This window comes from Rhinolophus hipposideros, assembly GCF_964194185.1.
Source record: "Rhinolophus hipposideros genome assembly, chromosome: 24".
In the NCBI taxonomy this organism is placed as follows: Eukaryota; Metazoa; Chordata; class Mammalia; order Chiroptera; family Rhinolophidae; genus Rhinolophus; species Rhinolophus hipposideros.
The window spans coordinates 38,420,547-38,445,309 of record NC_138070.1 but is presented as its reverse complement, the minus strand read 5'-3'; the positions used below and the strand labels follow the sequence as shown (position 1 = coordinate 38,445,309).

General features: G+C 42.4%; 1 protein-coding gene across 1 annotated transcript in view; it reads left to right on the top strand.

Moving 5' to 3' along the window:
* The first annotated feature begins 3,289 nt into the window (after nucleotides 1-3,289).
* The window catches only part of LOC308492418 (alpha-tectorin), an 82,715-nt gene continuing 61,241 nt past the window's right edge, over nucleotides 3,290-24,763 (top strand). The window contains exons 1-6 of the mRNA XM_081037396.1: nucleotides 3,290-3,379; nucleotides 7,007-7,140; nucleotides 9,978-10,265; nucleotides 14,230-14,367; nucleotides 14,715-14,880; nucleotides 18,632-19,044. Coding sequence (XP_080893522.1) covers nucleotides 3,316-3,379; nucleotides 7,007-7,140; nucleotides 9,978-10,265; nucleotides 14,230-14,367; nucleotides 14,715-14,880; nucleotides 18,632-19,044 — 1,203 coding nt within the window. The 5' untranslated portion in view covers nucleotides 3,290-3,315. The remainder of the gene's footprint in view (nucleotides 3,380-7,006; nucleotides 7,141-9,977; nucleotides 10,266-14,229; nucleotides 14,368-14,714; nucleotides 14,881-18,631; nucleotides 19,045-24,763) is intronic.

Here is a 24,763-nt window from a genome sequence, read left to right as displayed (position 1 = left end):
TGGGGGATGGGATAGATGAAGGGATTAAGTAGCACAAATTGGTTGTTATAAAATAGTCATGGGGATGTAGGGTATGGCATAGGGAATAGAGTCAATACTATTATAATAACTATGTATGGTGCCAGATGGGTAGTAGACTTTTTGGGTGATCACTTCACAAATTACATAAATGTCTAATAACCATGTTGTACACCTGAAAGTAATGTTGCATGTCAACTATAACTGCAAAATACATTTTAAAACTATAACCTAAAAAAAAAAAGATAAAAAGAGCAAAAAAAGAGAAATTTTGGTCATTTCTCCATCTGTAATCATTGAGTACACACCTGGCATACATACTCACTGATTGTTTTCCCAGCCCAACCAGTGATAAATGAGACCAGTCTGTCCCCAAGTACCTGGCACTTCTTGTACCCAGATTCTCAAGTTCATTCTGATTCGTTTACGCCACCATCTTGTGTATCTGGTTATGCCCAGATGGCATTCATCTCAGTGGCAGTCCTGCCTCAAGAAGGATGAAGCATTCAATACGGGTGAAAGGGCTGAGGTATAAATACCCTTGAGTGCAGGAAGAAAGAAGACCAAAGCAATTACTATGCCACTAGCAGTTTTTTAAGTAGAGCCAACTATTTTGCTGCAAGACATTTAGACTGAGTACTGGACTAAAACCTTAATAAAGATTGGGCAAGGAGAATGCTTTTCTAGGTGAGTCTGGGTTTAATTTTATTTTGATTAAGCATTCAAAAATGAGATTTTCTGTCACATAAATATGTGCCTTTTGGAGGAAAATAGTTATTCAACATCTGTAAGTAAATATATATGGAGGATTCATAATACTAGTGGGAGAGTAAACTTAGTGTGCAAAATATACTGAATTATCACAGGTTTTTGGAAAAAATATTAAATAATTTAGACAAAAACATTAGTTCCCCAAACACACTTGTCCATTTTTGGACACCTTGCTGGAATTTTTTTTTTTTTTTTTTTTTTTACTTTTTTTGTACAGTTGGTATTTACATCTCTGGTCTGAGACAAATTTGGAGTAATTTTAAATTTCCCATTGATTTAGAGAGTTTTTTTCTGCTACGTTGAAATGATTTAACAAAACTTAGTTTTATGCCTTAGCCAATTTTTCTCATTCCTCATCCAACTTTAACACCTTATTCCCTTGTTTACAGTACCTTTTAAATTATTTACTTGCTGCAAATTTTTGTCAGGAGGGGACTGTGTCCCTCCTCTCCGTTTGAGGACCCTCACTGGGCACCCATGGAGGTTTCCAGAGTGGGGTTTGGATTTTCCCTTGTGAAAGATCATGTCCCGCCTTGGTTACCTCCTTCAGTTTTGCTAGAAAGTGCCCAGGACTATCATGCTGCACAGCGGTGGATCAGAGAGGAAAGGGAAGGAATAAAACCTAGAAAAGTTTGAGAAAGTTTCTTTAAATACTTCATGCACACCTGTGAAAAAACAGAGTCGAGTCTATCTGTGGCAACTGTTCAAAACCAGAGAAACAATAAAAGGCTTTAGTAGAAAACCAACTTCATTTAAATGTTGGAGGCAGCAGCTTTGTTTGGAGTTTTAATCCCATGCTAGTAGATGCTAATTCTGTAACATTATACAGTTGCCTTTTTTTTTTGGGTACAAAGGTAGAAGGGGGGTTTTCTTTTGTGTGTTTCAGTGCAAAGCGATTCCGATCAGAAAAGCTCAAGGTTTCAGCTCCAAGTACCTGACATTTCCATCTGAATCTACTTTTTTTTTTTTTTTAAGGGGGGAAAAAAAGGTCTAGTTTTTCAGGAAAAGAACCTCTCTACGCAATCCTGAAACTGATCTTTAGATTTACTTTTCCTTAATCAATAGAAAAAAACTTGATTGCAACTCAACACTTATCTGAGTCTAGCGCAGGACTAACTGAATTTTTGGTTTTAAGAGTAGGGGATTCAGACATCATTTCAGGAATCAGAAATAATTGGCAGCAAGTGGGGGAGAACTGACATGAATTCTTGTTTTGCCTAATTTTTTCCTGGTTTACCAAGATTTGGCTTAATATTTCTGACTCAATTCCTCCAGTCTCTACAGAACAGGTTAGTGACATTTTTCATAAATACGAATATTTAAATGAATCCTCCTTATTGCTCTCTGAACTGTTTCCCTAAGGGCTCAAGTCTTAAACTCACACAGCATCTACCTCTGCTAAAGCTGTGTGATCTCTGCAAAACTCTTAGCACCATTTTCAGCAAAGCTAACTAATGTTTATTATGTGCTTGAGTTTCAGTGTGTATGCTTGACAATTGAAGATTTACAATAAAACTCTAATAGGGTAGATTCACTGATTTTTTTCCTTGAAATTTTGGCTGAAGAATTAGGATAACTTCAACTAATAATAAGAGGAGGATTTTTGTGTATAAGAATACTGTCAGAAGCCAACTTCATGGTGTACCCATGCACTTAGTTCTTATGCAGGTGTATGTGTAACCTGGAGCTCGCATGTGTGTTTCCATCTCAACTTGACAGAGCAGCATAGACTGTTCATGCTGCTAATGGAGAGTAAAGCAGCCGGTTCAACTGATTGTACTAAAATGAAAACAAGTGCACTTCTTGTTTGCTTTAATTAATTTGCTGGAACTAATTATTTGCCTGTGTGCTGGGTTCCATTTTTATTATAATTCCAAGGAGCAACCCCGGCATGGTTCTTTTTTATTACTAATGTACCTATCATTTATTTCACTATGGAAAGTCAGTGGACAGAGTCTTATAGTATGGGTGAATCTGGTCGGTACTTCAAAACGTTGGATTGGCTCCATACTATAGAGAAGCTGATGACAAACTAAATTTTCCTACCAGTAGCGACGCATTGTGTTTTCATTGACTTTTACTTGAACAAGATTGAAAGTTGTGAAAATCTGGAGAGCCAGGTCTCACAGAGGATGCGTTTCTGTCCCGGAGACCCAGCACAGGACCTGGGTCTGTAGCGCCCGGTCCTATTTTTCAGTGCTTTAGGAGCTGCAGACTACATGCCTTTCCTTTACTCATTGCTGCTCTCATTGATTCTATATAATTTCCTGATTATGTGAATGATCTCATTACACTTCCAAATTGGCTTCTCATGCCACAGTCTAATTTTTTCATGAAGTGTTGAACTTAGGAGGACCTGACAGCATTCGAGGAATTTCAACTTGACTAAGAACTGTTGATGTTGTTATGTGAATTTGTTCTATGATCGTTATGATGTCTTGGGATTTGCCACCAAACACACCTGGTGTTCTATTTACTCTGGCAAGCTGGGGATTTTTTTTTTCTTTTTCTTTTTAAAATTCCAGGATGAATTATTCATCATTACTTAGAGTTTGGGTCTCTTTCATCTTCGCACTTGTACGGCACCAAGGTGAGTACTACAGAATTCCATAAAGCTCTTGATTAGCATGCTCTTGAATTTATAAAGAGACACTTTTGTTGCAACCATAATTGTCATGGCAGGTGTACATGTGTCTACAGATACAACAAGAAAAAATGTAAATTAAATTTCGTTGTCAAGGACAAAATGCATTAACCTTGAATAATGTTTATTTACATTCATACTTTTTTTTATTTAACTGTGGATGCTATTTGTTCCCCACTTTGACCCATGTTAATGGAGTGGGTCTTAAGACAATGCGAATTATTTTCATTAGAAGCATAGAGAGTAGGTATGTGTACAGCCCAAACCTGAGGATTAATTCCCATTAAGGCATTTAACTTGTGGCACAGACTTTAAAGAATACATTTGTTTTAGCCAAAATCAAGAAGTTCCAATGACATTGATATAGGTGATTTTTGTGTCAGTGGCCTTTTACAATGGCCAAAAACCTAAAACTGCAAGTAAAATAAAATGATTCTCTTTAACAGTTCCTTCTTTTTCTCTGGGTAGCATTCCCCGGGGTAGGTGAGAAGCCATATACACTTCCTTCTACTGTTCTTGGATTTTAGAAAGAAAGGTGGGGAAGTCTCCATAGATTTGAAACTTTTATGGCTAATTCTAAAGCATCTTTTATTTTGTTTATTTATTTGTTTAGTTCACCTGGCACTTGATTATAAGTCCTGAGTGAACAGATCTATAAGACACGTGTAGTCCTAACATTTTTCTAGGATTGGGTAAATTTAAACAGTTGTAGCATACAAACTATAGTGTGGAACCCCACAATAATGCAGGAGTCCCATTGACTCCAATCTCCTACTCCTGCTCTGACGAAGTACATTTTATCTGGTGAAAAAACCCAAAAAAACAAAGTCCTGGGAGCACAGTTATGTTTATTGTGAAATTCCCAGCCTAAAGCTAGCATGGATAAGAACAGTCTTTCTTTTATTAACTCTGCTGGTGTTGAATAGGTCATGCTGTTAATGAGTTATATTTTTATAATATTAATGGCTTCCAAGGTGAAAATTATTGCAATTTTAACCTACTCCCTTTTGTTAAGCACTGTTTTTTTTTCATTCAACAAGTATTTGTTAAGTACTTATAACATTAAATATCTTTATTATGTGTATTCTTCTTAAAATTGAAAAGTTTTAACTGTCCATTCTTTCCTGTTCAAAATCATGAACTAGTTAAAATCTCTCATGAAGAGAAAAATCTTGCACATTTACCTCTGCTTTGGAGCAGAGAGAGAAGTTAGGGGCAGTCTTCACCACAGTAGTTTTCTGTCTCCTCCATGAGTGGTATGGATTTTTCATTTCCTAGGCAGATTGGCCAATGCTGCCCCAAATACCAATTAATCTTTCCATTAAAATGATTACAATTCAGTGTGAATACGAGCCCTTACTCACACTTGGGCTTCATTCCTAAACAGTTCCCCATGAAGGATAAATCCATGACATGATTTGATTTATTATTATTAATTTGAGAAAGTTCACTTTTCAAGTTGAATAAGTACCTGTGTATAATGCTACAATAGGGATTATAGAGGTGTTTTTTTTAATTCCTACCTTCTAGGAATTTGGAATTTGTTACTTCTGTGTAAACATGAATGTCAGAGAAACCCGTTTTGCCTACCGATTGTGACATTAAATAAAGCAGTCGGCTGAGTGCTCCTGTGATTAAACTAGCTACAGCACCTCCTAAAGGCTCAAATTTGCTTGGCTTCCCAGAGACTTCTAGGGCTTGGGGAACAATGTTTATCCAGTAATGACCAGGCTACTTTTCCCTGCTTCCCTCTGATGTTACTCCTCGCAAATAGATTAGCTCTGTGTCTAGGCAGATCACCTCTTGTTCCTTACTCCAGAAGGAGAGAAGCTGGCACTTGGCCTGACGCTGTTGTGCTTTCTGGTTACTCTGCACTCTCTTACATGAGCTGTTATCTCTTACTAAAAGGCTCCCAAAGGAGCAGGGCAGTCCTTGCCCAGGTGCCCAGCAGCCTGTCAGCTCCATTGCACAGAGCAGGGGCTTTCCCAAAGAGAGGGCCGCTGACCTGAGAATGGGGTATTAGCATCTGGATTTCTGCAAGCAAGAACTGTGGGCAGAAGCCCCAAATGGTTTTGCCACTGCCCCTGAAAACTAACAAACCATTTTTTGAAAAGATTTTATTGGGGAAGGGGAACAGGACTTTACTGGGGAACAGTGTGTACTTTCAGGACTTTTTTCCAAGTCAAGTTGTTGTCCTTTCAGTCTTAGTTGTGGAGGGCGCAGCTCAGCTCCAGGTCCAGTTGCCGTTGCTAGTTGCAGGGGGCACAGCCCACCATCCCTTGCAGGAGTCAAACCGGTTGTGGTTGAGAGGACGCGCTCCAACCAACTGAGCCATCCGGGAGCTCAGTGGCAGCTCAGCTGTAGGTGCCGTGTTCAATCTTAGTTGCAGGGGCCGCAGCCCACCATCCCTTGCGGGACTCGAGGAGTTGAACTGGCAACCTTGTGGTTGAGAGCCCACTGGCCCATGTGGGAATCGAACCGGCAGCCTTTGGAGTTAGGAGCATGGAGCTCCAACTGCCTGAGCCACCGGGCCGGCCCTAACAAACCATTTTTTAAAATGAAAGAAAAGATAATGTTCTGTTGTTCTATTTTCATTCAACAGAGAGAGGACAGAGGCAGCCTCAAATGTAGATTATTTCATAGATACCATTGGACCTGATCATCAATTATGTAGACCTTTGGGAAATTGTCTAATTTCTCTCGCTAAACTGGGACACACCTTGCAAGAGTTTGGAGGAGAAATAAGCCAGGTTGCCAGGAGAGGTGATGACACAGTTATTTATGTGAGGGTACCGGTGTATATTGACTCCCACCTTTGATCAGCGGCCTTCATTGCCCCAATTTTTGATCAGGATGATGAATAAGAGTCCTGAGCCTCCTCTTCAAAGAGTTCTCAAGGGCCCAACCTCCCTCGCCCCAGAGGATCCCATGCTGTCTTTTGTAAACCGGAACTGGGCAGAGAGCCTTCTCACAGGGCTGAAGCTCAGTCAAGCTCATTCACGGGCTAGTTACTACAAACCCTCTCCTCCTACTTTTGTCCCAGTTCCAACTGTTGTTTCTTTCCTTCTGGGAGCTGGTATCTTCTCCGATTATGCAGCAAGAGGGAGGGAAGCCTTTCAGGAAAAGACATGATAGAACAGCTCTTGAGCTAGAACGGAGCTTCATAACACAAGCCACCTTCTGTACCTTGCCTTCTGATCAAGGATCAAGCCATCTAAGCCATACCAGACCTAGCGGCCACCTTTCAATGCTCTGAGAGCAACAGGCAGGGTTGATTTCACAGCTTCCAGCTAGTTTTAACTATTGCGCTCTCTAACATGTAGGGAAGCTTATAAATGATGCATGATGTTATTTCTCCTAAGAAGAAATAGCATCACTCCCATTCTCTCCCTTCCAGAGGCAGGAGATCATGCACCGTGTACAGCTTAGGTTAGGATAAATGAAAAGGGAGTCGGACTTGCATGTAGTTTGCAAGACTTACTGAAAGAAGCTGGCTTCAGTGGGTGGGAGGGAAGTAGCTTGCCTAATGGAAGAGGACTCTGTCATCTATCTAACCACCATCTCTCTTGACAGTTCAGCCCAGGGAGCTCATGTATCCATTTTGGCAGAACGACACCAAAACCCCTAAAGTAGATGACGGAAGCTCATCTGAGATTAAGTTGGCCATCCCCATTTTCTTCTTTGGCGTTCCTTACCGCACTGTCTATGTAAGTGGAGAAGCAGCCCAGCTGTTGCTTTGTGGCTTTTCCCTTTGTTTGTCATTAAGGAAAACATTTAAAGTACCTTCTTCCAGGGCTCCAGGAATGGAGGATTTATTGGCAGCCCAAATGACACGTTCTGAGATACCATGAACTCATAGGTTTTATGATTAAGAAAGTCAAGGGTGTATTTACTGGCTAATATTCATTGTAAAGGAGTATACAGGGCAATAAATTGCTTTTGTGGGTGATTAGACACAGAAGTGAAACAGAGGCCCCATGCCATGAACATTATTTCTGCTACTCAACAAGATACAAAGATACAATGAACCACAATAAGAGCAATATCATTTTTCTTTCCCCTATGGGGATATAAAAAGTTTAGGCATCTGTCATGCAGGGGACCCTGCTCGCTGCGCCATTTGTCGTGCGGGGTGTCCGGCGGGGTCTCAGCTCCCGCTCCCCACGTAAGAACGCAGGACACGGTGAGGCCAAAAAGGAACGCCCACGGAGCCATAAGTAGGGGAGTCATAGCACTACATTCTCGCTGGCGGCATTCGCCTCTCTGCAATCCGCTCTTGCTAGCCCCCATTCCTCTTTTTTCTCTTTCTGCCAGCATAGCCATGGCAGTTATATTAGTGGCCAATGGCTCAGTGGTTACAGCTGACGGCCAACTAGCCACAGCTGCTGGCCATCTAATCACAGCTGATGGCCATTTACTACCTGAGCCAGCACCTTTCTGTGTGAGGCCGAGAGCCTGGAAACTGCTCTCTGGGGCTCTGTCCCCACAGCATCTGTTCTTAGGCTTCCTACCAATTTGTAGCAGAGTCAAAGCATGGTAGAGAGGTAATCAACTACTATATAAAAGTTGTTTGCAGAATTGGCCACCCTCATTGGGTCTGAGACATTCCATAGAGTCCTGTATTCATACCTGCATAAAGAAATGGTGCCATTTGCTGTCACAATTCTTCTGGGCACCTGCATTCTCAGGTTATTATTGTTATTATTATTTTTGGATTATTGGGTTTGCTGCTAGTGCGCCTGTTGCACATTGAGAAGAAGGTTCAGAGCAACTAAAGCTGTTTCTGTCTTTGACCTTACCAGATTGGGTGCAGCATGTTGTAGATTACGTCACATCCTTTTCTGTTGTGTGTTCTGCCCTGCGGGGAGCAACGAAACTCCAAACACCTGTATCTCTGGCCATCTGGGAATCTGGGACTTCTGTCTTCCCCAGCTGCTGATTTATAGCTCTGGGCTGACACACATTAGAAAGGAGTTCCCTCTTCCGTTACCTAACCAGTGGTTTTTGAACCTGCAGCATCAGAATCACCTGGGCACTTGTTAGAAATGTCGCTTCTCAGGTCCCACCCCAGACTTACTGAATCAGAAACTCTTGGAAACTCAGTAATCTGTGTTTTAACTAGCCGTCCAGGTGATTCTGACATTCTTGAAATTTGAGAATGACTGGTCTTAACCATAGAATATAATCAAAATACAACTGAGCCATCACCAGCTTCCTCTGCTAGCCTGTTTGTTTTAATTACACCCATTATTCCCTAGTAAACACATTGCTCTGCATCCTGAAATACCTTTTACTCTCTACTCACAGTAGAGCTTCCTTAGTTCATCATAGCTGATTGTAAATTTCAGAATGTGTTGACCTGATTTTTGGAGATGAGAGATAAATACAGGACTTTCATTCTGGAAGCCTTAGTCTTACAGACAGCTAGAACAAATGTGTTTAGTTAAGCTCCTTTCTCCTCTATTGTGCTATGTGACATGGAGTCTGAATAATTCTCGTCCTTGCAAAAGGAGGGACCTTAGTTTGGGGCAGACTTATTGAGAGCAAATTGTTCCCAAGAGTTTCTAGCACTTTTAGTAGTGCAGTTTTTTACAAGCCTCTGGCTTGTCTGCTATTACTTGCAGACAATAGACTTTTACTGTCCTTGTAGCTGGCTCTCCAGCTTCCTTCCCAAACTCCACACCCTTGCTTCCAAAACAAATTGACAAACATTGGCTCAGGTACTGATAACTTACCTCTGGGGCCTGGGTCCCTGTTAATGTCCATAATATTACTAATCGATATAAACATAGCAAACAGAATGCATAGAGCTGCAGATAGATGCAGGCAGAGGCAAAATTGTTTACAGGTCCTGTGTCAACTGAGTATACATAATGGCTTGTTATTTGCAGGTAGGTTTAGTAATTTAACGAGTTTGCTAAGACATTTGCAAATCGTGAAGAAATCACCATAAGATAGTCAGAGTGGTTGTGACAGTCAGTAAAAGAACTTTAAATGTTTCGTCTAGAGCACGGTATAGCTTATCCTGAGGTCTGAGTTTGAAGATGGAGGATTTGATTTTTTTTTTTCTGACACCCATCTCTTGTCATGTCATAGGAATCGAGGTCTAATATAGAGCTCCTCAATTTTTAGGTTTAACTTTCTGCTTTCATGTTTTTTGTGGTTTTCTTTTTTTTTTTTCCTGTCTGTTTTATATCTGTGACTCTGGATCTTCTTTATTGCCCACATTACCCCTTGCCTGGCCCAATACACACACAACTGGGTAGCATTAGATAAATGTAAATAGAGGTAGGATAGAGAACATGCAAATGAGATGGATTATTAATAAGAAATGCAGTTCACTACAAATTGAAAGTGAAAGAAAACCAATGAGTTTGTCTGGAAGTAAACAAACCTCCTAGACGATCAATGTTTGGGAGTTCTAATTCAGTGGTTTAAAAGTTGTTTCTGTTCATATGATTTAGGTGAGTATCTGTCTTGGTTTAGGACTCTGAAGCTGTCATGGTTTCAGATACACTGTGCAAAACCTTTCTTATATTTGCAGGTCAATAACAATGGCGTTGTCTCCTTCAATGTGCTAGTGAGCCAGTTCACACCGGAATCCTTTCCCTTGACGGATGGGAGGGCCTTCATTGCCCCATTTTGGGCAGATGTGCACAATGGAATTCGAGGCGAGATCTATTACAGAGAGACCATGGACCCTGTCATCTTGAAAAGAGCCACCAAGGACATCAGGAAGTACTTCAAAGACATGGCAACCTTCTCTGCCACTTGGGTTTTCATTGTGACATGGGAGGAAGTCACGTTTTATGGAGGGAGCAGCACCACACCTGTAATAATTCAAATTTTCCGTTTTCCACTTCATATCCTGACGTTTAATTCTTGTCCATCTTCACTACTGTGAAGGAGTATAATTGTCAGAACTGAGGAACGTCCGTTTCCTTGAGTTATACTAATGAGTTTTGCCACCCTCTTTCCAGGAAACGGGGGAAGTTATCATACCTAATCAGTCCAGTCAGCTGTAATATTTCAGAAGATGTATCATCCTTATCCTGAATCATTACAACTGTATAAAAAGAACCCTGCTACAATTTCCTTGCAGTAGATAGCATCTTTATTTTGCAGGAGAGAGGTTAAGGCTTTGAGACCTGATCCAGGTCACATGATTAGGGACCCATTAGGAGCCCAAAGGTCCTTTTTTCTTGCCAAAGGCACAAATGCCTCTCTCCATCAGCAAATTTCCTTTTTTTCTTTTCTTCACAAAAGCTGGTAGGATGATAAAAATAGGGTGCTAGTTCTGGGCACAAATGACCTGACTTGTATTATATTATAAACTTTTTTTTCATGTTATGGGGGCTTAGCATTCATATTCGATGCTAATTGGAGTGGGCAGTGAAAGCATCTCATGAATAAAGTTTTAACATCTGCTTTGAAATCCCAAATGAGCAGTCAAATAAAAGTCAAATAAGCAGTCAAATAAAAGTCAAATCACTAGCATTATATAGTAGAGATAATCAACTTTCTACATGAAGGGGCAGAACACACTTTTCAGGAAAGCTTGCAGCTTATTTGGCTGACTTTGGCAGTGGAGAATTTTGAAGTAGCAGACGTGTCATCATCTGTATAGTTTCCAGTAAGCAAAGACACTCAAAAAAAAAAAATCTGCCCTCTGCTTTTTTAGGAGTATTTCCAATTCCATCTGTTGTCCAATTTCCGTGGCAGTGAGTCAGCTGTTTGGGGGTGGAACAGAAATTATTGAGTTAGAAACAGAGATGGGAAAGTGCTGGGCTAGCATTTCATAGCTACTGTGCAGTGAGCACGTTGTATTTTAGCACCTTTTGACCAGAGCACCAGCATACACTTTATCGCTGAGAGGTTCTGGAGACAGAACAACACAATTTAAACAGTGTATGCACGGCTAGAAATAACCTCTAAAGAAGCATACATTTCCCTCTGTCATGTTATGGATTGCTAACAACTCCTAGGGTGATATTTTATGTCCTTTAAACCTCATACCTTACGGCGCTAGAATGTAAGATGCCAGTGATGGATAAATTTTAGTGTCAGTGGGGAAAAAAAAGAAAAGAAATGCCCCTCAAATGCTGAGAAAAAAAAAAAAAACAACAAAAACCTTCCATTGGCAATAAAATTGGCAAGATAAGTTAGATACCTTCTGATTTGCACTTTGAAGTAAATTTCTGGACTGGGTGAAAACTCTTTCAACGAGGATGAATAAGACAATCTCTAAATGTTTTGAGCTCCTTGGAGAAAAAAGATGATACAATCCTCCAGAGCTGCAGAAGTGTTCATCCTATCTTTGAAATTGACCCCCTCTTGCATCTCCCTATTATCTTAGATTTAGCCTTCTGTATAGGAACTTATATCATCAGGCCAACTAAACACTAGGTGTGAAAGTCTTGAAGAGGTAGGTCTTATGGAAGCCCAATAGAAATGGAAGGGAAAGAGGACATGTTTACTTTAAGGAAGGAAAACTAATATTTACTGATGGCTTACTATGAGCCCAGCTCTGTGATAGGCTCTTTTTACCCATCATGTAACTCTCACAGGAGTGTTCCACAATAAACACTCTCTCCACTTGAAAGGTAAGGGAACAGACCCAGGAGAGGTTAAGAAAATTGCCCAAGTGGCAAGAAAGGAAGTTTGAACCTCAGAAAAGATAGAGCAGGGTGCAAACTGGTCTCCTAACTGAATCCTGAACTTTTTCCTCTGCTGCCCCCTCCAGGTATCATTAGAAGTCCTCTGGAGTACAAGAGAGTTTTTCAAGAATTGAAAACATGGTTTTATAAAAACAAATCTGGAGGAGTCTTAAAACTAATATTGAAGACTTAAGTGCGAGCAGGGGTGTGTAAGAGCGAGCAGGGATGTCCATGGGTGCAAGTGAGATTCAGGAGTGTTGTTAGGATGGCTGGTTGGTTTTAAGGTGATTCTAGGATCAGAAATGGGTTGCTCTCAAGACCTGCTTCTTCAGAGATTATCTCCAACTTCATTTCTGAAGAAGGAATTCACTTCCTGAAGGAGAATCCTGGTCTAAAGAAGGGTTTAGCTTTAGTCCTTGTGTGGCTTTGACTTTGGGTCTGTCTCTTGAACCTGACCCTGCGGTGACCTTATAGCAATCTTGAGCTGATTGCTCACTCATCTCCGTGTCCCAGTTTCCTTTTTTGTTGAGCGGGGCCAAAGAATGGAGACATATACCTGGGCGACCCTATCATAAACACCATCAGCTGTGGCAAGCACAGAGCTTGAGGAGGGAGTCCTTGTTTACAAAAAGGGCTTTTCTTTACTTGCACCTTGTCTCCCTCCCTGGGACCATCTAGGATGGGAGATTTGGGGCTTTCAAGATCCTCTACCCCAGTTTGATTACACAGGATAAGGATTTGGGTCTTCCTCTGCGTCTGACAGTGTTACCCTGGATAGTATCAGGCAGCTGGGGAAAGTGGTAGGCTTGAATGGAAAAGGTCAAAACAGCCTTTCTTTTAAAACTCTATTTTTATTTTAATTTCCTGAAAATATACATCAAGGGGTAGGGAATTAGCAAAGGGAAATAGTAAAGGACGGCATTTGCTATAGCTTGTTTCCAGAAACTGTTTGTAAAGCTTGGTTGAATTTATATAACACTCTGTCCTAAAAAGTTTAACATTAAGACAGCGTGTAACGACAGTACTTTGACAGAAAGACTGGTAGCTCTGGCTTGAATCCCACTTTCTGTTGCTGGGTCATTGTGAAATTTTCAGGAATTTATTTCCCTTAGCTTTCAGTTTTTAAGCTATAAGATGGACATGGCCCCCCAAATTGCCTGTCTTAGCAGTGTTCGCAGGTACAGATGAGAGTTGAGAATTTTGCAGCTATAAAGTGATGCATAATTTACAGGAGCAGTGTCTCCCCACAAAGTGCTTTATAAAACCCACTTTCCAAAGGCGAGGGGCCCATGATCTCACTGATGTGGGATATGAACCAAACACAACAAGAGAACGGGACACACAAATGAGAAACAAAACCTCATAGACACAGACAATAGTTTAGTGGTTACCAGAGGGTAAAGGGGTGGGGGGTGGGAGATGAGGGTAAGGGGGATCAAATATATGGTGATGGAAGGAGAACTGACTCTGGGTGGTGAAGACACAATGGGATTTATAGACGATGTAACACAGAATTGTACACCTGAAATCTATGTAATTTCACTAACAACTGTCACCCCAATAAATTTAAAAATAAAAATAAAAAAAAAATCACTTTCCAACTGCCATTTAAAAAAGGGTGAGACGTCTCCCTCAGATTACCCGTATTTTCCGGGAAGTGGGAGAGCACAGTCCATACCACCACTTTAGTCTCACTGACTAGCACTGGCTGGCTCTTCTCTCTGCCTCCCCACACCCCGCTCAACCTGCTGTGGGAAGAGGTGCTTGCAGCCCTGGCCGGAAAGATTTCCTGTGGTTTATTCTCATGCTGCCATCTATAGGTGCTCATGTATCATCACAAGCTGAGCCGGGCCTCTGTATTTTCTGTCTAGTGCAAATCAGAAATGTAAAAGAGGCACTGAATTAATTAGCCTCTAGGTTATCCTCAGGCAATTTCACTTTTAGGTGCACAATCTCACATGTCTTGCTTTTCCCAAAGGAGGCAAGAACAAATTCAGGGAGGAGGGAGGAGGCAGAATGCGAGGGCTGGCACGGAGCAGCTCTGAGCTGGTTGGGGGCAGGGAGGGTGCTGAGTAAAGGAAGCTGCTAATGGGGAGAGAAGCTCCTGGGGAGTCATGAGCCCACCTTCCCATCCTGTAGGTGAACACCTTCCAGGCAGTCCTGGTGTCTGATGGCTCCTATACATTCACACTCTTCAATTATTATGAAATCAACTGGACCACTGGGACAGCGAGCGGTGGTGATCCTCTGACGGGTCTGGGGGGAGTGATGGCACAGGTAGGTGGTTCTCCATTTCACCCTCTGCAAGTTCTGAAACACTGCACTTTCTGCTTATGCTTCTCAGCATCCTAGAGGGAGTCCTACCCACAGATTTTAACCAAAGAAGTAGGTCTGATCTTTCAGGTGGACTGAGAGAGGCTAGTCCTGTCTATCTTTGGTACCTTGATCTGGGTGTGGCACGAACTGGGCAGGCCTATCCCACCTGAAATGGTGGCCCAGGGACTGCAGTTCAAGGGCTCTCTTGATTTCAGATGTGCTAAATTCTGAAAATAAGGTATTGGGACAAGTTAACAAATGAGGGTGGTGTTTGTGCTCAAAAGTCCTGTTTTCCTTCTGTGCTCTAGGCAGGATTTAATGGTGGAAACCTCACGAATTTCTTCAGCCTCCCTGGGTCAAGAACACCTGATATTGTGAATATCCAGGAGACCACAAATGTCAATGTTCCAGGCCGCTGGGCATTTAAAGTTGATGGGAAGGAAATTGACCCAGCCAATGGCTGCACCTCCAGAGGTAAAGGCTTTTCCTTTTCTCTATGGCAAAGCAGAATTTGTTCAGTTTGGATTGACAGACAGGCTTTTAAGCCGTGGGGGCGGACACGTTCCTGATGCGTTACTCTTTTGACATCTCTCAGCTGGGTAATGGATATAAAGGTAATTTTAGCAGGTGCATTTATCAGACCGAGAGCTGAAACCCTGCATGTGCCATACTGTGGTTTACAAAGTCCGTCTCTGGGGTGTAAACACAGATCCCTGTCCCAAACATTGCTTAGTGGATGAGGGGTCTCGAGTGATTTTTCAGCCAGAGGACAGAAGGCAGCCCTCCTGTTTAACATGATCCTTGTTGTCATTTCTCCTCTACCTTTAAAATTTTCTTGTCTTCTTTACTCCCGCTCTGCCTTCTGCACTTTATAGACCCCCAGGAGTGGGCGAGCTTGGAGCGTTGCCTATTCTCTCCAAGAGTAAATCAGTACTTCCTAGTATGATTAGAAAGAAAGAAAAAAAGTGTCATTGTCTTTAGTGCAGTTTCTCCTAAAATCTTCCCAGCAGTGACAAAACATGTAGGAATTTGGGGGAGAATAAGAGCTGGCTTTAGGGCTGTGTGAACAGCCGTCGTTGAACCTCGATGGGCTCCCTTTACATTTGACATCCAAAGTTTGGAGGCTCCTCTGAACTATTGAAACCTCCTTGCATGTGCCACACTGCCCCGGACTCTCACAGGAGCAACCTGGTTTACAGAGTCCTGCTTCTAATGTGTCTAAAAGCATCCTGAAAACAGACTTTCTGTAAATATTTCTGCTTCTAGGAGTGGAGGCAATAGCAACTAGAATTAGTAAACCATCCACCTACCCATCCAATCAGCCATCCAGCCATTGCGTCTTTCCAAAGAACATTTTGAGAGCCCCAGAAATAAGGCCTAGCTGGACAATCAGCTCTAATGTGTCTTTTGAAGCAAAAATTAACGTGAGACCTCGTATCATATTGTATTACATTACATTACATTACATTACATTACATTACATTATATAAGACCGGGTCTTATATTAATTTTTGCTCCAAAAGATGCATTAGAGCAGATTGTCCAGCTAGGTCTTATTTTCGGGGAAACACAGTAGGTGCTAGCCACACTTTTAGGTGCTGAAGATGAAGGAATACTGGCCTCCCATGGCACCACCACGGTAGAGAAGCCAGCCACAGAAACATTGGTGACACAGTTTAAGACTTATGACAGACATGAGTGCAGGGTGTTGTGGAAATTCAGAGGATGATCCTATAAAAAAGACTGGTTGGGATGAAGCTTTCAGGAGCTCTCTTGCCCTCCTCAGATAGAAAGCCTGGCCTGGTGACCTGCATTTCTCAGCAACCCAGGGGACTTCAGGTTTCTCTTTTGACTCAGCTTCAATTTGTATAATATACAGAAAAGCCATAGTCACCTGGTCTGAAATCCCCACACTCTCTACCCGTCAGTCCCTGCACTGTGGTCAGGCTTATCAAATCTCTGCCTTTGAAAGGTCATTTGTGCTAATGGTCTGCCTGGGAATCTTTGCCTCTGTGGACTCTGTAATTTCCTTCATGTTCAGAATAGCAAATACATGTTTTAGAACTAAGCTGATACTAAACTGGACAGAAAAGAATCTAGCTCCCAGGATTTCTGAGACTGTGCCCACCTCACTTACTGAGTGAAGTACTGCTTCACTCAAAGTCTGTGACAGATTCCAAACCAACACCTCATTATCTCTCTCCCCTTTATGGCCTGGACTAGAGATTTACCCAATGCCTTTCCCCCTTTCTCCAAGCACGGCCGCACTGGCTGACTGGGGCCATGCAGCCTAAGTGCCTGTTGACAACCTTTCTCCTGAGTTCTGGGACTGAAATGCCGTGGTAATGGAAAACATTGGCTTGCAGAGTTGTGGCGTTGGTCAGGTGCCAGCTGTGTATAAAGTCCCCACTTGACTTCATTCTTTTCCTCCTGAGTTAGGGGTTTGGGTTTCATTCACAGGACAAATTCAATATCCTTATATAGACTACAGTGCATTTTATGTGCCACTGGACATACATCAATCTAATGAGACTGGGGTTTGGCGCAGGTGATAGCAGGGGAAGTGTTGCATGGAACTTGTTTATTATATCATCATTTCACAAACAAAATTATCTCAGAGAGTCTACCTTTTGGGCCAAACCTTCTGCATTCAAAGGCATTTTCCTCTGATTTATTGGAAAGCTGTAAAAGCAGAGACTGGAAATTGCACTGAATGGAGGCTGTTACAATATATGCAGTCAGGATTAGTGCCACAGAATGTTGAGGTTCGAGGCGCCTTTCTTCAGGCCTCATGTCTATGAACTACTCGGAATGTGAATAAATCTGTTATCCGGTTTGGGGGCCCTATTCTCAATAGGTCTGAAACGTAATTGTCTGTTGAGATGTAATTGTTCCTGCTGGACAGAGATAGAAAGGACTGTTACTGAGGCACCCATGCCTTCTGCTCAGGTTAAGCAGAAGGCCTTGTGCTATTCACTAGTTGTTCATTTTTATAAAAATGTGAGAAATCTTTTCAAACCACAGTTCCAAACTATAGTTACTCCTGGTCTATGACATTATTTACATTTTTTAATGTTGTGTCTTTGATACTTTCCTTTTCGGACATTCTCAATTTACAAATGCTCCTACCTTTGTCAACGTGTGCCAACTTTTTATAGCATCACTGTTCCCCCATGAGGCAGAGATGGGAAAATAGCATTGTCCTCATTTTGCAGGTTAGAAAACTGAGACGGATGGAAGTTAAGTCACTACTCATATAAGTTGATTGCAGAGTTGTGACCATTGCCCAGTTCTCTTGACTCTGAGTGCCAAAAGAGGATGATCACAGCCCTCAGCCCAGATGCTCGCATTTCAATTGAAGGCTGATATTAGCAAAGTTTTTTGTGGGGGAGATCATTTATTTAGGGAAATGGTTTTAAAGACTGTCACCTTAATAAATAGTAGTGAACATTTTAAAAATTAGCTCATGCCTTAAAACCATTCCCCTCCCCCCACCTCATGCTCCTGACTCAGATTCTGTTGATCAGTTCTGACTGGTAGATAAAAGGAGAGAAGGGCTGGATTTTCACAGGGCCTAGAGTGAAAGAGAAGACAACTTACGTGGTTGTGAGTTCTGCTTAAGCAGCATCTGTAAAATTTATGAGCCCTGGAAGGTGCCAAGCCAGAGGTCAGCCCTTTCTAGAATCTTCCAAGGGAGCCTAGGATTTAAATTTCTGCCTCTCACTCCTGGTTCATGCTATTGACCTTTTCTGGCACATACTGTGCCCCCAACAAATGTTTGTTGAATGAGTGGATGAGTGAACGAGTGAACAGTGTTGCTGAGTTACCTGAGTAAGCTGGGCCTTCTTTTGGTATACCCTTTTTCTTATTGCTGAAAGGAAGGATATAATTCCTATGCGTTGCCCATGGATTAAAATAATGCATCTTTCTTTGAATAAGAGAGTGCTTACCAGCATGGAAAAGATCCTGCCAAGAGTTTAGTCTGGACTCAAACCGACTTACTTGGAACCCTAGCTTCACCACGGAGCTGCTGAGTGCTCTTGGACGAGTTACTTAATTTCCCTCAAGCCTCAGTTCCTCACTTGTCAAGTCAGGGCAACAATGCCTACCTCATAGGGTTCTTTTGTGGGTTGCATGGTATGATGCCAGTCCAGCGTTTAGCCCAGTGCCTGGCACGGAGGATGAGTGCTCAGTAAATGTTGGCTCTGATGTCGTTATTCCCCAGGACAGTTCCTTCGGCGAGGGGAGGTGTTTTGGGATGGCCTGAACTGCACCACCAAGTGCCGCTGTCTGGACTTCAACAATGAGATCTACTGCCAGGAGGCCCCCTGCAGCCCCTACGAAGTGTGTGAGCCCAAAGGCAAATTCTTCTACTGCACCCCCGTGGAGACCAGTACATGCGTGGTGTTTGGGGAGCCGCACTATCACACTTTCGATGGCTTCCTCTTTCACTTCCAAGGCTCCTGTGCCTACTTGTTGGCGCGGCAATGTTTGCAGACTTCCAGCCTCCCCTTCTTCAGTGTGGAGGCCAAGAATGAACACCGTGGGGGCTCAGCTGTCTCCTGGGTGAAGGAGCTCTCTGTGGAGGTGAATGGATACAAGATTCTCATCCCCAAAGGAAGCTATGGAAAAGTCAAGGTGAGACCCTCTCCATCCTTCACAGGGAGATGGAGAAGCTGGAGAGTCTTCAGCCTAGGGAAGACTTGCCTAGATGTACTGCTTCTACTATTTGCTGTTTGTACCACAGTGATGCATGACGCTTTCCACCTTGCAAAAACCTTATAAAATTCTTTACTAAACTAAATTTTATTTGTACAAGAGCTAACCTAACCTCCCTCTTTGACATATCTATCTGTTATTTATCTTAAAGTGCATTTACATTTCTGGTGCCCCCATAAACAGTGGTGTATACACACACACACACACACACACATTAAAACTCAGAAGTAACTGGGAAAGGGAGGTAAGTTCAGTTTCTCATGGACCTGGCTTGAAACAGTGGTAGCCACATGGCCATGCCTTGGAGATGGTGTAAACACAAAGTACAAACCCACAGTTCAGTACAGCTTTTGATGAACCGTCCACACACCCCTCCTCCCACTCTGTTTGCCTAAGAGCTGCTGCTTCATTCTCAGAGAAACCTCCAAATTGATAAATGTTTCTAGAGGCACTTCCTGTGCAGGCACCTGGAGGGGGCTTGGGGACTTCTGTAGTGAAGCCTGGATAGGAAGTTCCGGTGAAAGCTTTGCCCAAACACCCCTCTAACAGAATCCCCCACTCCTGCCTGGAATGAGAGAGAAGAAGATGGCTCTCTGCTGGTCTGTTTAGCATATGCAATCATCTCTGTCACTGTCCACCTGGATTTCAAGCCGGGGCATTGACAAAAGAAGAAGAGCAGAAAGCCACCAGCAATTACTCAATATATGGAGGCTCCGATTTTCATAGTGTTAATGAAGACCTTGTTGCAGCTGTGTATTTATTCAAGCAATAATAACCAAGACCTCAAGGGATTGATTGCGGCCACCCCATGCAATTCTTAATCCGCAAGCGTGGAGGTCATCACAGAAATTACAAAGCTGAACTGATGCCAATACAAGGAGTTCTTTCTTTGTGGTAGTTTTAATTGGTGCAGAATGTTCAACAAAAGGCAGAACCGAGGTACTAATTCCACTTTTTCTGGTTCTACCCTTCCTAGGTTGCTGCAGCTTATCAGTGTCATAATTAGGAAAGGGAGCTGTTACTGTGGTTGACATTCCAATTTGCTTATCATTAGGTCAGTCTCCATAGGGACAGCTCTTTCTAGAATCTTAGTTTTGTGTATCAAATCAAAGGTAAGAGTTTGGGTACAGAGGTTTGCAGTTTTTCCACTTTCAGTTTATATTGTGTTGTTGAGCACTGTACTTATTCTTGTAGATAGATGCTAACATTTTCAACCTAGAAAAATGTTCACTAACTTCCTGTATCGTGGCGGTGATGTGTATAATATCTATAGTTGAAAAAGAAAGCTTCGTGATTTTTTTCTACTTTCCATTTTGATTAAAATTCTTTTTCGCTCTCAGTCAGACTTTTTTTTTTTAGAAGGAAAGGGGCACCAGCATTCCTTTTAGTCCCTGCAGCTATGCTTATTTTGTGTGGCTCTTTTCCATCGTCCAAGTGTAGAACATGGATTCCTCAATTTTCTGTAGCAACAGAGAGATGTGGATACGAATGTAAATGTTTCAGAAAGAAAAGGTTATGTGACTCCAACTGCAAGCTAACAATGGCTTCCTTTTCTTTTTGCCAAATGGCTTCAAAGTGTCTCTGAATCCACCTGCTCTGCTGCGGAGGGGGGTGGCTCAAAGGATGGCAGAGCTCCTACCCAGGGTGAAGTGGGGACAGGCAGGGAGAGGGATGGAAAGCAAGAAGGAGCCCGATATGCCTGCAAGGCAACTGACTTCTTCAGACATGTTGAGCCAGGCCAGGAATGGTCATTAAGATCTGTTTTTGAAAACTAGAGATTGCCTTTCTTCACATACTGGGGTTAGGAATTGGCTTCTATATGTGGATTTTGCCCCTTTGCATTGCTCTCAAGTAACGAAATAAGCAATATAGGATTCTATATGCTAATGGGACCAAAGAAAGCCAGCTAAAACCCATATATAATAAATATCTCCTTCTAGCTAATACTTATCAGTTTTCCTATTTCTCCCCCAGATAAACCTTAGTAGTTTAGGAGGCTCCATTGAAAAGAGCACCAAGGTCAATTAGCATATGGTGATGAAGAGCTCAGACTCTGTGGGCAGAGCCTCTCAATCCCGGTGCCACCACTGCCAGCTGAGTGGCCAGCCTTTTTGAGCTTTATGTTTTCCATCTGTAAAATGGGGTGTTAGTATTGACGAGGCAGGGCTCAAGTCTGTAGTGGACTTGGCTACCCCTACTTAGCAGTGGAGTTAGCAGAGGAAGCAGGGAGTAGTAGAGAGAGCACAGCTTGGAGCCCAGCTAGTGAAGGCAAACCCTGTCACCTCCAAGTCATGCAAGCCCTGACCCTTAATTTCCTCATTTGCAAAAGGGGAAGATTATAAGGACCTTCTAAGGCTATGGTGAGGATGAAATCTAATAGTCACATGTATGCTATCTAGTACAAAGCTTGGGACACAGTAGTCACTTGGTATTTGCTCATTCCCACATTGCCATTCCCACTGAAATCTCTTTCCATTCTAAGACCTATGCTTCTAGGATTCTTTTTCTCTCTCCTAACCATGCCCCTGTCCACATCCTGGGAGAAACACCATCAAAGCAGGAAATGACTAGAATACAGGGAGAAGAAGGAAAGCATAAAGGTGAGATTCATCGACCATTGGTTAATAGAGTTGAGGACTGGGATTGGAGCAATGAATAAGATGTTGGGGTAAGAGTTCTCTGGGAGCTCCTACTCTGAGCACTGTGAGCTACACACACAAGGACTCTATAATTTGTGGTTTAAAATGAGACGTGTGAGAGTGAAAGGAGATACAATGAACACTTATGCCAGGAAGAAGAGTATAAACTGGAAGTACCGGTGCCTGCTTCAGCCTAAGGATAAAGTCAGTCTCAGTAGGACCAGATCCACTGCAGAGGAACTGAGGGGGTGGGGGTCTGCAATATCCAGAGATAGTCTACCCCATGGCTTCTGCTCTGAGAAACAAAGACTACCCTATGTTAGCAGGAGCTTACATGAAAGGAGACGAGAGCATTCAGCAATGGATATACAGTTGACCCTTGAAAAATGTGTGGGTTAGGGGTACAGACCCCCACACAATAAAAAATCAGCACATAACTTTTGATTCCCCCCAAACTTAAATACCAATAGCCTACTGTTGACCAGAAGCCTTACTGAATACATAAACACATATTTTATATGTTATATATGTATTATGTACTATACTACAATAAAGTAAGCTAGAGAAAAGAAAATGTTAAGAAAATCATAAGGAAGAGAAAGTACATTTATAGAATCTATTGAAAAAAAAAATCTTCGTATAAGGGGACCTGCACAGTTCAAACCTGTGGTGTTCAAGGGTCAACTGTATTTGGCATTTACGATTGTACCAACTTTAGAGAAGATTGCACTTTCTGTATCTCAGCATAGGGCAATACCTAGTAATCATCCAGGGGTCTTGCTAATTGACCTTCCTTATAGTATGATTTGTCTCACCTTTGTTGCCAAACTGCTACCATGGAGACAAGGATAAATTAATCAATGCCTAAGTTTTTCTTTCTACTTCTAGTTCTCTGTAGGACGACCTATTTCTCAGGCATATTTTTCTTGTCCCCAGCCCCCCTTAAGTCTTACTAATCTCCAGAGACAGATGGTATCTGCCATAGTAAATCTTGGGAGCAATGCTTGGATAGACTGTTGTCTCACTTCCTAGACAACACAGAAAGTGCAACAATGGTGGCACTAAAGACCCCTTGTCCTTCTTGTGTGCTAGAAATCAGTATGGGTCCAGGGCAGCCTGGAAAGACTATATGCATTTACAGTCAGTTCAACCTAAGACTAACCAGTCCATCCCAGCCCACAAATATGATGTCTATAGGTTCTATAGGTTCATGCTAAGTGTGAAAAAGAGAAAATTAACTCTCTGTTGGAGGCTTATCAAGCCACCTACTCAAGTGAGCCAGACTTTTGGGACTCACTCTTGATTCTCCCTTCATTTCTCACTCCCCATTGCAAAATACCCCCAGGTCCTGCTGAATGTGCTCCATGGGCTCCTCCCTCCCTCTCTGTGCCCATATGTAGTTCAGGTCCTCATCCTCCATCATTCCTGGATTCTAGCAACAGTTGTCAGCCTGGTTTCCCTGCTTCTAATTTGGACATCTTTTAATGAGTCCTTCATGCTGACCAAAATGGACTTTCTAAAATGCAGGTCTGACCATGTCATTTCCTTGTTTATAACCTTTTGGAGCTCTCCCCACAGAAGAGAAATCCAAGATTTTTATTATTTTTTATTTTATTTTTGTTTTTATGTGGTTTTGTTTTGTTTTGTTTCGTTTCATTTTAAAACACGGCTTCAAAGGCCCTCCGTGCCCTGTTCCCAAAATAGTCACCAGAGCAATTCTCTAAAAACGGAAGTCAGATCAAGTTGATCTTTTGCTCTAGACACCCTCTTAGCTGTCTGTGTTTCTCAGTCAATGGCTGAAAGGCCCTACCTGTTCTGTCTGCTCTTATCTGTCTATCATCATTTACCATGGCCCTTTCCTTGCTCTCTGTGCTCCAGCCACACTGGCCCCTTGGGGTCCCAGGAGTGCCCCGGCACACTCCACTTTAGGGCCTGGCTTCCTTATCTCAAATGTCCCCTTCCCAGTGAGGTCTTCTTCCCTGACCATCCTATTTAAAATTAGAAACTCTCATCCCTAGTATTTTTGATCCACACTCGTTGCTTTATATTTTTGCAGAAAATTTTCTGACATACTTATGTATTTTACCTATTTATTCTATTTATTGTTGGTCTCTTCCTCTGAAATATAAGTTCCACGATGCAGGCGTTTCTGCTTGTTGCCAATCCCCAGCTCTTAGAACAGTGCTTGATACACGGAAAAGGCTAAATCGGTATTTGTTGAATGAATGGGCCTCACCCATGTCTCCAGCCAACTCTGTAGTCTATTAACACCCTGATGACTGTTCCACCCTGCCTTTATTCTTTTGTCATGGAATTCCCTGTCCCCCACCCTTCCTTTGGCCACTTTTGTTTATTTTTAAAGGCCCGGGTCAGATTTAATTGTCTCTAAAAAGCTTTAAGTGACTTCCACCAGCTGGATTAAGTGTTCATTCATTGTTCTCCCATTGCATCATCACCTATTAACACATATTTAAAACAGTGTATTATAAATATCAGCTGTACCCCCTTCCTTAGTAGACTGAGAGCTCATGAGGGCCAGGAGCAATTATTCTTTTTTATTCCTTATTTCTCTTCACCTAACATAGTGCTTGGTACGCAGTAGGTGTTCAAATTTGTTGCTGTTGAATGATTACATGACATAGTCCTGGTATCAGGAAGTGACAGGGTGAAATATTCAGAGAACAAGGCCAGGACAGCCTCAATGCTAAATTGTGGGGAACGGTTTATAGTACACACTTCAGCTGGGAGCGGGGGTCAGGGCCTGCTAAAGCCATTGAGCCAGGAATGGAAAATACTTGACTTGAGCTGGGATTTAAAGAATGAATTTAGAGGAAAAGTGAGGTAACTAGTCTTTTGAGAAGAGACTTGAAGCTAGCACTAGAGCCAGCAGGCAGAGTTGACAACCACCTGGCCCCCAGAGGAGTCTGGAAGGGTACTAGCAATGCCCATGTGCCACAGCTTAGATGCGCAGTGCTCAGCTGGCCCATGCCAGTCTGCTC